The sequence below is a fragment of the Eleutherodactylus coqui genome, chromosome 1 (assembly GCF_035609145.1).
Source record: "Eleutherodactylus coqui strain aEleCoq1 chromosome 1, aEleCoq1.hap1, whole genome shotgun sequence".
NCBI lineage: Eukaryota > Metazoa > Chordata > Amphibia > Anura > Eleutherodactylidae > Eleutherodactylus > Eleutherodactylus coqui.
This window is the reverse complement of record NC_089837.1, coordinates 458,362,127-458,378,207: the sequence shown is the minus strand read 5'-3', so window position 1 is coordinate 458,378,207 and position 16,081 is coordinate 458,362,127. Positions and strand designations below refer to the sequence as shown.

At 43.4% G+C, this 16,081-nt stretch overlaps 1 protein-coding gene across 4 annotated transcripts in view; it reads left to right on the top strand.

The window, feature by feature from the left end:
- RARG (retinoic acid receptor gamma) overlaps positions 1–16,081 on the top strand; it is a 172,665-nt gene that overhangs the window by 141,781 nt on the left and 14,803 nt on the right. For all 4 annotated transcript variants that reach the window (XM_066584228.1, XM_066584226.1, XM_066584227.1 and 1 more), the window contains one exon: positions 15,401–15,549. In XM_066584228.1, the coding sequence (XP_066440325.1) occupies positions 15,401–15,549 (149 nt within the window). The remainder of the gene's footprint in view (positions 1–15,400; positions 15,550–16,081) is intronic.

Here is a 16,081-nt window from a genome sequence, read left to right as displayed (position 1 = left end):
TCAGTGTATATTTCTGGTACTTTCCCCAGCTTATACACCAATAGTATACCTCAAGGGCCTGTTACAAAGCTCAGTTGTCAGGCACAAATGTTGATCTGAACATTCACTAGCCTTATTATCAGGCCAACGAGTGAGCAAATGCTCGTTCCTCAGTTGATCATGTCTTTTTAGCAAGTGGGCAGATGTGCAGCTGCTCAATGATGATCCTATTAATGATAGTTTGTCCCCATACTGTAGATCATCTGTCATATTTGAATGGCAGTGAATGAGCACCAAGGGACATGCTTTTGTCATTCGGCGTTTGTTACAATGGACAAGTTTCGGTCTGTCTAAAAGGACCCTTAAAAAGGTATTCCGGGACCTCTTCTATTCTTTCTATTGATGACCGCCGGGTCATCAGTAAATGATCATCGGTGGTCTGTCGCTCAGATCCGTGCCGATCAGCTGATTCCCGTGGCCGCTGGCATTGTGGTCAGCACACTGATATAGCACAGCGCCCCGGGTTTATAAGGCAGCTGTCTCTCCCATTGAATTCCAGAGAAGCAAAACTTACAATACCAGCCTGGGCTGCTGCTCCATGGTCAGCCCTTTCAGCTTCCTGCACTAACCGCAGTGACAGAGGCCCCGGAAATTGGCTGATCGGCGGGAATCCAAGTGGTAGACCCCCAATGACCATTTACTGATACCTGTCAGTCATAATAGAAAAAGTAAAAAAATAATGGGATACCCCTTTAAACATGGTGGGAATAGTTTTATTAAAGTCTGGCCAACTGGCTGCGCATTATTCCTAAGTAGGGCTTCCTTCACGCACACTTTTGTGGGGTGTTTTTTTACTTTAAAAAAAATATGAAAAAAGCCTGCATTTTTTAACCAGTACATGTGCTTTTATCAAGTTTTTTTTTAATTCACACATTTGTAATGCGCATATTTTCTTTTTTTACCCCTATAGAGGAGCTTATGCAAAATTGCCAAAAAAAAGGCCAAACCTACAACCTGCTTCAATTGAAAAAAATGCTACTATGCCAAATAACACAAGAAAGTTGAAAAAAAAAAAGTCATTTGTAGCGCGTTTCATAAATCCCCCTTGACCTACAGCTAAAATCTAGCTACGACATGTCTTTGCCCCGGCGAAAAGTACCTGGAAAAATACTAGTAAAAATGTGTTGTTTTTGCAAAAAATGCTATGTGTGAAACCACCCTAATTATTTTTTTCATATACTCGAAAGACTCCATCCTGACAGCATTTGAGGGAAGAACACAGCATGCAGTCGGCATACTAAGTTGTGCGCTTCGCATTCCAGAAATAATTCTGTATATTAGATCTACTGATGGCAAAAATACATAAGAGCCCCTCGTGCGCCTGTGAGCATGCAATGTACATTTACCAAGGGACTGAAGATCCAGTCTTTGTGTAATACTAATAGAGGCACTTACTTCTTTTTTTGCAAGTCATCTATATTTTCTGGAATTATGTATCAGTCGCTGCCCTCTGAGCAATGGCTGATCAGGACAAACTCTGGGTACTTATGATATACCTGCCCTATGCGTACCGTCTGTCAGGTACATGAGAGAGCACAGTTGGAAGAGTTAATTAATTCGGTAAGTCCTCAGTGACCCGAGCTAACCCCACAAGTGTCACATCATAGCACAGCCACGCGTGTTTTATTCAAGGTCGCCGCAGATGAATGTAATTAAGCTGTTTGTACAATGGAGCCTCACATGGCATATGTTATGTAACGTCTTCTCTGAATGTCGGATTTCATGGACTTTATTTTCCTAATTCATACTCAATGTTTTGTCTGCTTTCTCAAAAATGTCCTATTTGGTCATCAGAACAAATGATATCCGGCGGAGAACCATGCAGAAGAAGGGCTGTCTGTACAAATAGATGGTGGGAAATGGATAGAAGTGGATGGTAGATGGTAAGCAGAAAAAAAGTAGAAATTGGTAAACTGATCACCCATCAGTTATGTCCGTACACCTTCATTCACTGTGGTGAATAAAGCAGAATTACTATAAGGTCTAATGACTGTCGCCTTCATGGTTTATAGCGTAGTAAGCGTACAGTAGGCTACATGCTAAACTGTAACCATGTAATCACCTTCTATCCACAGTCTCAATTCAGGTGAAGGTAAAACTAATAAGATACTGTGTTTTCCCGAAAATAACACCCTGTCTTATATTAATTTTTGCCCTAAAAGAGGCTCTAGGTCTTATTTTGGGGGGATGTCCTTTTATTACGTACCTAGCAGGCTCAGTCCAGATCCCTCCCACTGCTCTCCGGGTCTCTGATGAGCTGAGCAGCAGTATCGACTGGCTAATTCAGAAATCCCGCCTCTACAACACAATGGCTTTGATTGGTTCATCAAGCACTACATTGATTTGCTGAACAGCGATGGATAAACCAATCACAGCCTTTGCATTGGTTCACCGAGCGCTGCATTGATTGGCTGAGCAGCGCTCGAGAAGCAATCAGAGCCATCGCTGCTTGAGTCAGGATTTCTGAATCCCGTAACCAGGAAGGGATCTTTTGCGAGCGAACGAGGACTGCAGGAAGCACGGCAGAGCTCCGGACAGCAGCAAAAGGACCCGGAACGAGGCTGCTGTTGTATTTTTTTAAATGTAATGCAGCTGGGGCTTATATTCGAGCAGGGCTTATATTTCAAGCCTCCCTGAAAATCCTGAAACCAAACATACTTTTGAAAAATATCAATTCCATGTACATACTGCTCTCGGGGGGCGTTTGTCCTAAAGTAACATTGGCAACTTAACTTGTTTTTTTCTGACACAATGACTCCCAGTCAAATTTAATGCTCAATTGGTGGCCTTTTTCTGTCCGTCAGTGGGCAGACATGATGTCCATAGCTTCAGTCACAATCCCGATTTTGCCAAGGCTATTGCAAACTTGCTCCCAGTCACAGTCCTCTTACCCACTGCACTTCTTTACATGTGATCATCAGACATTAACATTGGATATCCACCAAAATCAAAAATAATTGGCATCATATAGCAACAAATGTCTGTGGCCACCTAGATTTGAAGCCATATAGAAACACAGATATCCCTTTCCAGGACCTCCTTGAATACAACTTGGGTGGTGAGTAGAGGAAGAAAGACTGCATAACAAAAATCAGGCCTAAATTTTAAAGTATGGCCAGAGTTGTTCTTTAAAGGGAAACTGTCAGCAGGCAGGCTGCAGCGGTCTCTTTCTAGACTAACAGCTCTCTTCCCTTTTGAGTATAGGGAGAGAGCTGTCACTCTGCATGATCTGGGTGGGGAGAGTGGCTAGAGTGGCCCTTCTCCTTAACTTAAGGTTTTGAGTCACATTTCAGTATATTTATTATGAAACACTGCAGTGTTTCAGAATAAAACATACATGAGGACAATAGGTATACCTGTCCCGGGTTCATGCTGCTGGTATTAGTGTATCTTGACGCCACCAGCCTGAGGGGTGGAGATGGGCTGAGGAGAAGGGAATGCCGAAGGATTCTCATTGGCAGATGCATACACACCCTCAGCAATATGCCCCTCCTGATATCTGAACGCCGGCTCCTGCTGGCATCGGTAGCCGCAGGCATGCTCTCACTGTCTACCCCCCCTGCCCTGCCGCTGATCAACGCAGCCGGGCTCCAGCTGATAGCCGCATGCCGGCTCCCAGTGTCACCCCTGCTCCCGCTGTAACCCCCCTACGAACGCTGATAGCCGCACGCCGCCGGCTCCCGATGTGACCCCCCTCCTGCCGCTGATAACCGTGGCCGGGGGGCCGCCAGCTCCCCTGCTCCTTCCGTGCCAGGACCTCTGAAGTGTGAGGGCGGCCGGGCTCCCCTGCTCCCGCCGCGCTGTCACGGGGGGACCTCTGAAGTCTGAAGGTAGGTGTATCTGTCTGTGAAGGCTGAAGCTTGTCTCAACCTAGGGGCATATCGCTGAGGGTGTGTATGCATCTGCCAATGAGAATCCTTTTGCGTTTTCTTCTCCTCAGCCCATCTCCACCCCTCAGGCTGGTGGCGTCAAGATACACTAATAGCCATGCTGCCTATGGTTTGGACAGCATGAACCTTGTGACAGGTTCCCTTTAAACGTAAACTTTACCTACTCTGTGTACCCAGTCTATATTAGCATAGAATAATTGGTGCTGAAAGGTATTGCGGCTTAGTATATATATGAATTACCCTCTATAGTTTTGCTATTGCTGTTACTGTGTGGCATTATAGTCAGACTTCCTTCCTTTTCAAGAAATTGTGTCTATTCAAAGTTAACATTTTCCACCCGCCGGCTCCCCAAAATGTGTGCTAATGTTTTGACTAATTGAAGCAAACTGATCATGTGCCACACATACCTAATTGTCTGTCATTTGAATCATCATCTCTGTAGTGATTTTTTTACCTTTCTAACTTGAGGAAAACTAGAGTCACGGCCATACTGCTGTAGCTGTCACACACTTCTGAGATATGTGCCCCTCCAGGTACTTTTGATGTATGGAAGAACTACTACAACACCTGCTCATCATCATACAAAGTACAAAGGAATTTTAGATGGATAGATAGATATGAGATAGATAGATATGGGATAGATAGATAGATAGATAGGGGATAGATAGATATGAGATAGATAGATAGATAGGGGATAGATAGAGGCGTAACTTAAAGCTTCTGGGCCCCAATGCAAAACCTGTAACAGGGCCCCCAACTATAATGCTTTATTCATATTACTGGGCTCCCTATATGAAGAAGAGAGGCCTTATGGGCCCCCAAAGGCAACCTGCACACAGCCGGATTCGCATTGCAAAATCCAGAGTGGGCATCTGCCTCTGGATTCTGCGGCAAATACCGGTCATAGCATGCTATGGAAAAGCATTTTTTCTTGCCTACGACTGGAAGTCAATTGCGATTTTCCGCTCGCGGGGGAAAAAAATCACAGTATGCTCTATTTTGAGGTGGATTCCGTGTGAACGGCCTCTATTGAAGTCAATGGAAGCCGTCCAACCAGTGGCCCGTCCGCAATCATCATTGCGGAAAGGTCGCGGGATCTGCATCATCGCCCAGCGATGACGCTGCATTATCTGTACTGCGCATGTGCGCCAGCGTGCCTGCCGGCACATCTGCAGCACAGGATACCAGAATCCGCACAGGTACGTGGGGATCACCGGCTGGGCACAGGGTTGGATTCAGCTGCGGGATCCAAGCAGGTTGTGCGCTGGAGGCATTAATCGGCATCTACTAGGAATTTCCCATGTAGGTCAATGCAGATATTCAATCGCTACCATAATTTAGCATTTTAAATATGTATTTAAATCAATACCGAATGGTGGGAAATCTTCTTTGAATTGAGTCGGATCAGTTTCAGGTATCACTTTCTGAAGTTCTCTTCTATGGGGCACTCACCTTCCCCCACTGACTTTGGCAGGCAATTACTATGCAAAACTTCACAGATCGAGTGTATAATACCCGAAAGCCAAGTCATTTTCACCTCTTTAAGATAAGACAATGGCTCATATTCTAAATCAACAAGACTTCCCCCACCACAAACACCTCTGTCTTACTGCATTTGAATCTCCCAGCAGGCAAAAGGGCCCCCCACCATCCTTGACTCCTTTCTATACATACAAAGGGATGTGGACAGGGAATTGCTGATTAGGATCTTCATTTCTTGCTGCTATTTACTTGGAGAAAATGGTAGTGCTGAGATGAGCCATCAAAGAGATAAGCTCAGTTGTCAATAGCTCTTCTGTTTCCATCATGCTCCAATGGGCTATTTGTAGGTTGTGATGGAGTAGCTCTCCATCTCGCTCATGGGATGGCTAATATTAATGACCCCCGAAGGGAGCGTTGCTGCCACAAAATATCCTTAAAATGAGGGTTAGTTCTTCAATATTGTGAGGAGACAGGACTGTGCTTCCATCATGTAGACACAGACATCAGTAAGAATGGTTCACCTCCAGATTATTTAAAGGGCTTGTGCCAACATGGCATCCCCTATGTCCTATTATGGCATATGAATGAGTGCCGTCCGCCGCACGGATTGCCTCTGTGTTCCAGAAGGAAGAACAGCTCAGTAAGAGTGGCTCCTGTCCTGGCCGATCTTCTGTTGTCCTGTTATTACATGGCTGTGCAGTACAAGACTTGGGACGATCAGTTGATCACTACGGGCCCCGCATTTTCAAAAGGCACATTTTGGCACAACCCCCTTTTAAATATCATGTTCATTTTAACCTACTTCTATGGTATCTGAGAAAAATGGGTAACAGTACCATAGGCAGCACAGTTTAGCATTGTTTGGGTCATGGGTTCAAATCCAACCAAGGGTAACATCTGCATGGAGTTTGTATATTCTCCCGTGTTTACGTGGGTTTTCTAAGGGTGCTCCAGTTGTGTCCACATCGCAAAAACGTACTGATAGATAAATTTAGAATTTAGATTTTGAGCCCCGGTGGGGACTGATGTGAGTGATGACAATCTCTGTGTCGTTCTGCAGAATAGGTATGCGCTATGTAAGATGAGTACAATGAATTAAAAAAAGCATGAAATACAAAAGCACGCAGGACTCCTTAGTACAGGGGCTGAGGAGCACATCGTCAAGACAAACATTGATGCCCCCCATAGTAACACAATCCAAAAATGGTAACTACAACACTACATATTAACACAAAGGAAGGAAACCAAACAAAGCGTCAGGGTGGGGGGGTTCTCATTGGTGGGTATCTTTCCATGCATATATTCTGGTACTGTTTGGGGTACTTATGTCAGTCATCTTTTGGTATTTTTTCTACTATTATACATGCTCCCCATTTGCACTTGGTATATTTACATATGCAAGCTTTTATATAACAATTGTCACTGTAGCTTGCGCATTTTAAGGCGGCTTCACATCTTCGTCGGAACCTCCGGCTGCAAATACCAGAAGAAAAAGGGCTGCATGCAGTGCTTTTTCTTCCATCCAAAAGGCGAGCGGAAAGTAGGCAGACCCTATTATAGTGAATGGGGTCCGACCCCGCGCTGTTCGGTTCCGTCCAGAGACGGCGCCAATCAGCTGCAGAGATTTCCCTTTCGTGCTCCTCAAACGGGGCAGGAAACTGGATCCCCAAGGGCAGATGGGAAACCACCCTTTTAGGCATACTCTTTTTATATGTACTATGCAATGCACTGCCGAGACTTGTTGTACACTTTAACTTTACACCTATTGGATCTGTGATTTTATTGCAGCCTCCATGTGTATTATTGTTATGTGTGTTTTACCCTTTTTGTCTCTGTGTTAAATTAAAAAACATGGCTGCCGTAATAAATTGACAGTGTTGTTACCCAGCTTTGTGTAAAAATACACAAATGACTATTTGGATGATAGTTGTCCCAACTAAGCCCACCCTTATCTCCCCAGTTGTGAAGCGCTTGCAGAATAAGTGGGCACTATATAAACAGTATTACTATTTTGACTTATTTCTATTTTACACCTATTCACTCTGAGTCAGGGTCTCTTCACATCGGTGTCTTGTTTCTGATCTGAACGGAAACACAGCACAGTGCTGGTTCTGTTGCACAATGGACACCAGTGATGACCAATGAACCCATTGACTTATAATGGCGTCCATTGGATTCCATTGCGGTTTTCATCATTTTTATGTCAAATTTAATTGAATCTGCCTCCAACGCAGATGTGAATGCAGCCTCGACGGGTTTGGTACAAACAACCCAGGCTCAGTACCTTGTCCATTAGCAGAGCTAGGTTACTGTGTTATCTCTTACCATGAAAGAGTTAATAGCGGCATGTACCTGAGGGACCGGTTATGTCAGTTCTTGATTTGGCAGGATCAGGAGAGGGGTGTTTGCATTGGGGGGGGTAGAACTCTCCCCCAGGTGTTGAAAAGCCTTTTAGTTTAGCCCTGCTGGAGCATTTCTGCTATTGTGACCGAGAGGAGCGATCCTAGCTATAACATTCCTAAAATACACACCCAGCTCACACAAGTAAGCACACACTCATACAGGAAAATACATGCACACACATCTCTGCTACACGGCTTCTTACACCGAGGTAGGAAAACATACATCGACATGTTTAAAGTTGATAAAGTGCATACGTGTAGACTCATAGACTCCCTAAGTAAGTACCGGAGAAAGCATAGAATCTGCTCTTTTATCACAACAGGTTTACAGGGAGTGCCCATTATTCTACATGTAAAGTGCTGAAACTTGTAAAGTATACACAGTTTCAGAGCGGCACGGTCTTCAAGTCCACCCAATAGAATATATTGCCCCATAGGATATGTCTGAGCAATGATTCAATGGGACCACTGTGTACTTTAGTTACACCAGAGCTTCCAAACAATGACTTTATGGATGCCTATGTTTACCGTGGGCCCATAGACTCAATGAGGAAGATGATCTGTCAACACTGTCACAGACTGCATCAATATGTTGGATAGGGAAAATGGTGCAAAATGTGCCAAAATTGTGCATATGGCATTATACATTTGGTGCAGCTCACTTTGGACATTAGATACTTGTGTCTTCCTTAAAGTGACCCTTCTATCCTGGGACAAAATTTGGGGACTGGACACTTGAAGTTATATTACTTGATGCTCTCCTCTATAGCCATACTATGGCCTGAGGTCCCCCTGTGGTCTTCCAAGATGGCTAGCCCATGTCTTAAACTACCCAATGCAAGCTGAACACTGATAGTGCGAATGTAGTCTAGGACACTCCACACCGCTCTGATTGACCACATTAGCAGTGCTGGCCAATCCAAAAACAACACACAGTGTGCACTGAGTAGTGATACAAGCACTATAGCCACCTTGAAGATTGCAGAGGGACCCCAGGAACAGGTGGATCCATGGTAGTACAGCCATAGAGGGCACCAGGTTATATTACTCCCCACCTCTGGTTCCTGCACAAATTTTGCCAGTTAGACCAGAGGGTCCCTTTAAGTGGCTATACAAATTAAGTGAATGCCAGCCAAACTTGGCGGAACTGGCCCGCCATCTAAAATAATCTAATGTGTATGGGGGTGTCCCAGGTTTCCCTTGACAGTAGATGTTGAGGGGGAAAGAAGAATCCGGCATGTTGGATTTCAACATGCCCAGTTCTTTATACTCATGGGAGATAAGCCAGCACCAGAGGTGTTTTAGCAGTATTTAGCATATTATTCCCTTCTCTATTTGGAGAAGATGTGCATGCTCCGTGTATGGAGGGTCGGAAAGAATAGCTGTCAGTGGTGTCCGGCCACCTTTGACCATCTCATGGCTGGTGTACAATTGCACATAAAATTTTAAGCTGCTTATGATTGTTCTTAGCCACATCCCTTTTTCAATATAGTCTTTAGAGTCTGTTGCTTACAAGCCCATGGATTTACTATAAACCCTTATTAGTGTTCTAAATGAGTGAATGAAGGACTGAATTCATTGACAAGTGTTTAGATCTGTTTGGTTAGCATTTGCTCTACACTAAATCCAATCTAATTGGATTTTGATTCATTTGGAATAATCCTTCTGGAGCCAACAAACGGTGCAGCTGTCTGTCAACTGGATTTAAACCAAATTCAATGACAGCGAAGATCTAAAAATGCGGACAACCTAAACTGGCCTTACTCATAAGATAGCTGTTTGGCCAACAGTTACCTTCCTCGACTCAGTAGGGGGATAAGAGGCTGCCAGACACATCTGTTGTCGCTTATTACCTGGGAAAACAAAATAGTAGCAAAACCAACAAAAATCAATTATACACAGTGCAAATCACCAACGCTCCACTACTAAGTGTGATAGAAGCAGCAGATACAATAGACTATAAAACTATTCAAAGTTTACGTAACCAACTAATATAGCTATACAGAATAGAGATTAGAAAATCATGGCTACTTCTGGCAACAGCGCCACTCTTGTCTATGGGCCGTATCTGGTATTATAGTCCATGCCCATTCAAGTGCATGAGGTTTAGTGCAATATTAGATACAAACAATGTGGCACTGTTTCTGGAAGAAGGCAGCCATGTTTCTTTGATCTAATGTAAACCCTATACTGGTTGGGCTACAAGGCGAGTTTTGCCCATGACAGGGGTGGTGCAATTAAAGATCGCTGTTTATCCCTTTGATCTTGCATTCTCATTGAGGTCAGTGGGGTCGAAATTTTGAACTCTCATTCACAATCATAATTTAGTATAGAGATGAGCGAGCATACTCACTAAGGGCAATTACTCGATCGAGCATTGCCCTTAGCGAGTACCTGCCTTGGAAGAAAAGGTTCGGCTGCCGGCGGCGGGCGGGGAGCGGCAGGGGAGAGCGGGGAGGAACGGAGGGGAGATCTCTCTCTCCCTCTCTCCCCCGCTCCCCTGTGCTCACTGCCGCAACTCACCTCTCACCCGCGCCGGCAGCCGAACCTTTTCTTCCGAGCGGGGAGGTACTCGCTAAGGACAATGCTCAATCGAGTAATTGCCCTTAGCGAGTTTGTAGCTCATCTGTAATTGACAACCAATCACTTTTGTGCCCTCCTAGTAGACATAACAAACAAGTACTTTATTGTATACTGTAGTTTGATCCCTGGGCCCCTTTTATAGTGGGCAGTGATCGGGAACAAGCATTTAAAAATGCAACTAGTGTCCAATTGTCAGTCTGTATGAAAGGCCATTAAGACTTGTTGCAAATTGATATAAATCCAGTTTAAGACTGAGCTGGACGGTTACGACTTTATAAATATTTTTTTTTCCTATGTGCAAATTTAAGGCACTATAAACCCGGATACTCGTCCACTAAAGTGTTGTTCTTGGCCTTCATTTGTCTACACTCTATAGATCTCTATGGCTGCCGTCAGCCTCTGGCTCCTGATCATGTTTGTGTGGCGGATAATTCTGTGCGGAGGACGAGTGTTTGCAAAGCAACGGATTGTTTTCAATAAACATACTTGTTTCTTTTGTTTTAACTTTTTAAATATACAAAGAAGACAATGTATTGTTTACAGGAGTATAAAGGTAACAAGAGCCATAGGGGAGCGGGATGTACCCGGATATATTAAGTAAGCAATGATAAAACTATTTAAGGCCTCCATGATGATGTTAAACTTATACTCAGCATTTTCTTCTTTATATAGAGCCATCATCTTCTGCAGTGCAGTCTAATTACAATGTAACCATCTAATTACACAATTTCATTGCACCAAACTTTGATAGGAAGTCAACAAACCTATCCGAATTTTTGGTGCATGGTCATACAAATGAGAGAGCTGTTAGCTAAAGCTTGGCTGAATGTGCATGTTCATTTCAATAGCCCTTATTGGAAGATCTCCCAGCTATCTTTAGGGGGTATTAGACGGAACTATTATCATTCAAACTAATGAAAGTGAGCGATAATCATTCGGTCTAAACACCAGCCAATGACGAACGGAAATTGTGCGCTTCTCATTTTAGCAGGACTAAATATCATCATTGGGTCATTCACTTGGCGTTGAGTTTAAACACTTCTCATTCAATGAATGAATGAGAAATGAACAATTCTCGTTGACCAAACAGGCTGCATGAGCGCAAATGAGCTGGTGATGACGTCACCAGCTCGTTCGTTCATGCAAACAACGATTGTGCCATCTAAAAGGAGTCTTGACCAACCTTAATCACGTCTGTTCTGGAAAGGCTGAATGGCAATCCATGTGGCTAGTGTAGCTTGTATGGAGTTTCCCAACAGGCAGCCATGATGCCAGTTGTAAGCACATGACCGCTAAGGCCACTGATTGACTACTGCTGGCCTGTGTTGGCTGCCAAAGACCAGTGTGACCTCTGGAGCATTTGCACTGGATCGGTGTAGATTTGAAGAATTGAGTAATATTTTGCTTTTTTTATTTTGTACCATTTGGTATTTTTTTACCTTTTCAAAAACTAGATAACTCTTGGAAGTTACAGAAGTGATTTACAGCAAAATGCTCTGCCCTACGGCTGGGTTGGGGAGTTGATATAACCTCTACCTAATTACTGTAGTGTCTTCCATGGGAGGAGAGGAATTCATGGGCTAATTGCATTATTACACCTGTAAAATGTAGTATGTTCAGAAATGTCCGGTCATAAATTGCAGTTTTGCTTGCAGCTTTTTCTGTCTACAGAGCAGTGATGGTTTTCAGATTGTGTATTCTCTTCCACGGATTCTTCATCGGGTTTTTGTTAACTTTTCAACATCACCAGCTTTTCACCATCTCGTCCAATCTATTTATACATTCTTCCAAGTGGACACTTTGTGTCTCTGTCCTCCCACACATCAGATAGTCTGTAATGAACACCTTCCTTTAACCTCACCACTCGTCTCCGTCATCCATTTCTGTCTGAATGAAAGCATCACAAAAGACAATGCTGGGACTTGATGGATGTTCCTTGCAAACTAGATGAGAACTAGCTGCTAATTGTCCAGGGAAATGGAATTACAGCAATTTCTTTACAGATCTCCATATGACTGATTAATTGGAAACCTCAATACTTGTACTTTATGTAAGTGACATTTGTGAACTGAAAGCTACAAATAAGTGCCCTTCTAGGCTACCTCCAGGACTGGACTCACAAAGTATTTTGTGGCTCCCCAAGCCCTCTATGAAGACAAACAGAATACCCAATTAAATGTAACTAAAGCTGTTTTCACATCGGCACTGGAACCTCCGGTGCAAAATACCGGAGGAAGAAAAAGCCCTTTTTCATCCAGTAAAATGCTGGGCAGCTGAGCAAGAACCAAACGGACCCCATTATAGTCAATGGGGTCCATTCCGTGCTGCTTTGTTCCATCATAGGATGGACCCATTCAGCCAAAGGATTCTCATTTCCTGCCCCCAAATGGAGCAGGAAGACTGAACCCTGAGTGCAGATGTAAAAATGGCCTAATGCAGAGGCGCAACTTGAAGCTCCTGGGCCTCAATGCAAAACCTGTAACAGGGCCCCCAACTATAATGCTTTATTCATAGTACTGGGCTCCCTATATGAATACAGAAGCCTTATGGGCCCCCTAAGGCTCCTGGGCCCGGGTGCAACCGCATCCCCTGCATCCCCTATAGTTAAGCCAGTGGCCTAATAAATATAATGCTGGTATACAGTGTTCAAATAAGAGTGCTATAGTACAGTGGCCAATGCATTGTATAAGTAGTACTGAAAAATATTGTCATCTAATGTTAAAAAGAGCATCAGGTTTAGTTTCTGAAAAAAGGAACATTAATTTGATTTTTGCTGAACTTTATCTCCTAGTTTAATGCAGCTGAATTAAGGGTCCTTTCACATAGGACGATTGTAGGGTGCAGAAGTGACTGATAGTCATCCCAGAGATGATTGCTCAGTGAATGCAGGCGGAGATCGCTTCCGGAAGCCCGCCTCCATTCACAGAAACCGGGTATTTGTTCATAGATCTTGTTTGCACAGCCGAATGTTGTTTGATTTTTATGCCTGCATAAACTGAATGATGAATGGTAAGCGAACGAATATCATTCATTGTTCAGCGTTTACACTAAAAGACTATACTTCCGTTTCCCAGATCCAGCATATATCTGAGCAATATTCGTTCCGTGTAAAAGGGCCCAAAGTTCTCATTTATAAGGATGTTTTTGCACGTGCAATATGCAGAGAATAGAACCCTTTCATTTCAGTGGGTTCATTCTCATTTCCTTCTTTTGCGCACACATCTTTAGCGTACGCAAAAAAATAGAACATGCTGTATTGTGTGAGCATTTACGCACCAAACGGCCCCATAGAAGTCTATGAAGGGGTGCACAAATGCGCACCGTGATGAACGAAAGACAGTGCAAAACTGCGGGGAAAAGAACACGTCTGGACCGCATAAAGCTAAATAGCTTTTTAAATCACTCCCATGCAAGGGTAAAAAGTACAGTAAAATGTGCCGATACGTGCTGCATTCATGGCGCAAATGCATTGCACTTAGGCAGGTGTAAAAAATTCATACGCCCGTCTGAAGTAGCCTTAAGGTTGCAGTTAAAAAACTTGTTATTTGTATAGCGCCAACTTATTCCGCCCACCAAGCTGGATACTCATTTTACCGACCTCGGAAGGATGGGTCAACCTTGAGATGGCTATCTGATGCATGCGGGTATTGAACCCGCAACCTTCAGGTCGTGAGCGAGAGCTTAGGACTGCATTTCTGGGGCCTTAGCACTCTGCAACATGCTGGGCCCTATACATGGGTATCATTCAGTCAGCAATGTTGCAGCGCCATTATTATCAGCGGTTATATACCATTGTTATCTTCACAGCTAAATGGCTCAGTTTTGCTGCATTGTGGCCTTGGCTGATGTATGAGGAGTTCTTGTGTTGTATATAAGGGTTACTGCCATATTTGAAAAGCTCTACTATAAAGCCCACAATTATAATGTATGCATAACATAAGACATAGTGATAATTAAAAAAAACTTGATGAAAAATGTAATTTGCATGTATATGCACCGCAGCCGTATCTTGCATTGTTATATCTATGAAGGTGGGGATCTGGGATTCTTCTTTGTCTGTGGCTCTCCCAGGGACATAAGTTGCTAGAGCCCAGTCTCTTAACCTGGCAATGCTGGAATGTGCTTCTCAGGGCATTGTAACAGGAAATTCTATGTGTGTTGAAAGCTCGGATAAAAAGCATCTGCAGAGCTGCCCCGAGGGATGTTCTCGGCCTAAGGGGGCTGCGGAGGCTGGGTTACATTAGGGTTAAGGCTGCCTTCTTTCCCCCTCTCCTGGTTATTTTGGGCTGTGCTAAATTAGTAGCACATGTCTTTGTGATATTCACATTGCAACTTCCTTTAGTCAAATACCCGGCCTTAATAGCAGGGAGAGAAATAATGAAATCCCTCTGTATTAAAAGGTCTCCGATTAGGATATTCTCATCCATCTGTCTAAATTCATCATAACTTCCTTTCTTCAAGTACAGCTCCTGGTGACCATTACCTGTGCCATGTGCACATCGGGGAGGTCATAGTTTTGTAGTCTGAGACTGGATTCACGATGATTCAATCAATCAGTCTCCTATAAATCACGAATAAAGTCGTGTTAAATATTTTGCTGGCTGGACAATATTTATGGGGCTACAACCTTTTGGGGTTTTATAGACATGTAAGTCTAATAAATGGACATGCTTTGATCTCCGCGATCATTGCTACATTGTTGGTTAGTATTGACGTCCATCACTGTTGACTATATGAATGCAATGTATGTTTACGTGTGGCTTCTGACCCTTTGGCCTCAACATCTTGAAAGTAGTGCAGTGGGTCTATAAGAAAAACTTTTGTGAAGTCAAGGGAAAGAAGAAAAGGTTCAAGGGTATGTTATAGGTATACATAACAAATGATATGCGCCGTAGTACCGGTCATCAGCAGAAATATGGTACAAGTTAAGTCATGGAAGTTCATTGAGCAGATTTTAACTTCTAGAGGTTCCTAACCATCTCGTTTCTTCTTATTTGTACACAGCTGTAGAAACACAAAGTACCAGCTCAGAGGAGATGGTGCCAAGTTCTCCATCGCCTCCCCCACCTCCACGTGTTTACAAGCCTTGCTTCGTGTGCAATGATAAGTCTTCTGGATATCACTACGGGGTCAGCTCCTGCGAAGGGTGCAAGGTGAGAGACCATAGTCCATCCAGTGCATGTTTTTTGAATCTTTGACCATGTATGGATGTAAAACTGTAAGCCATTACTACTGTTTTTCATTAAGGTTGCCATATTATTCCATTTATGAATTTTCATGAGCGTGTCATGTGTCATTTTATATCTTTCGTAAGATTTCCAATATTTAATGGTTAATTTACACTTTGAACCCAAAGACTGATAACAGACATGTTAAACTGTACCTCTTGCTTTCATGTGTGGGATGCCACCATTAGCTCTTCATACATCCAGAAGGGAAAAAAAGAAAGTGTAGTACCATGTTAGCCAGTGGAACAAAGTGTTGTAGCTCCAAGTAAGAGGAACAACGTAATCTTGTAGATGTGATGCCTTTTTAATGGCTAAAAAAAATAAATTGTTACTGCAAGCTTTCGAGGCTACTTATGACCCTTCATCAGGCCAGTATACTATATCATATCTACAAGATTACGTTGGATCTCCTTCGGGAGGGTAAAAAAAGTGCTATGATTAATTGGATGCCATTTGG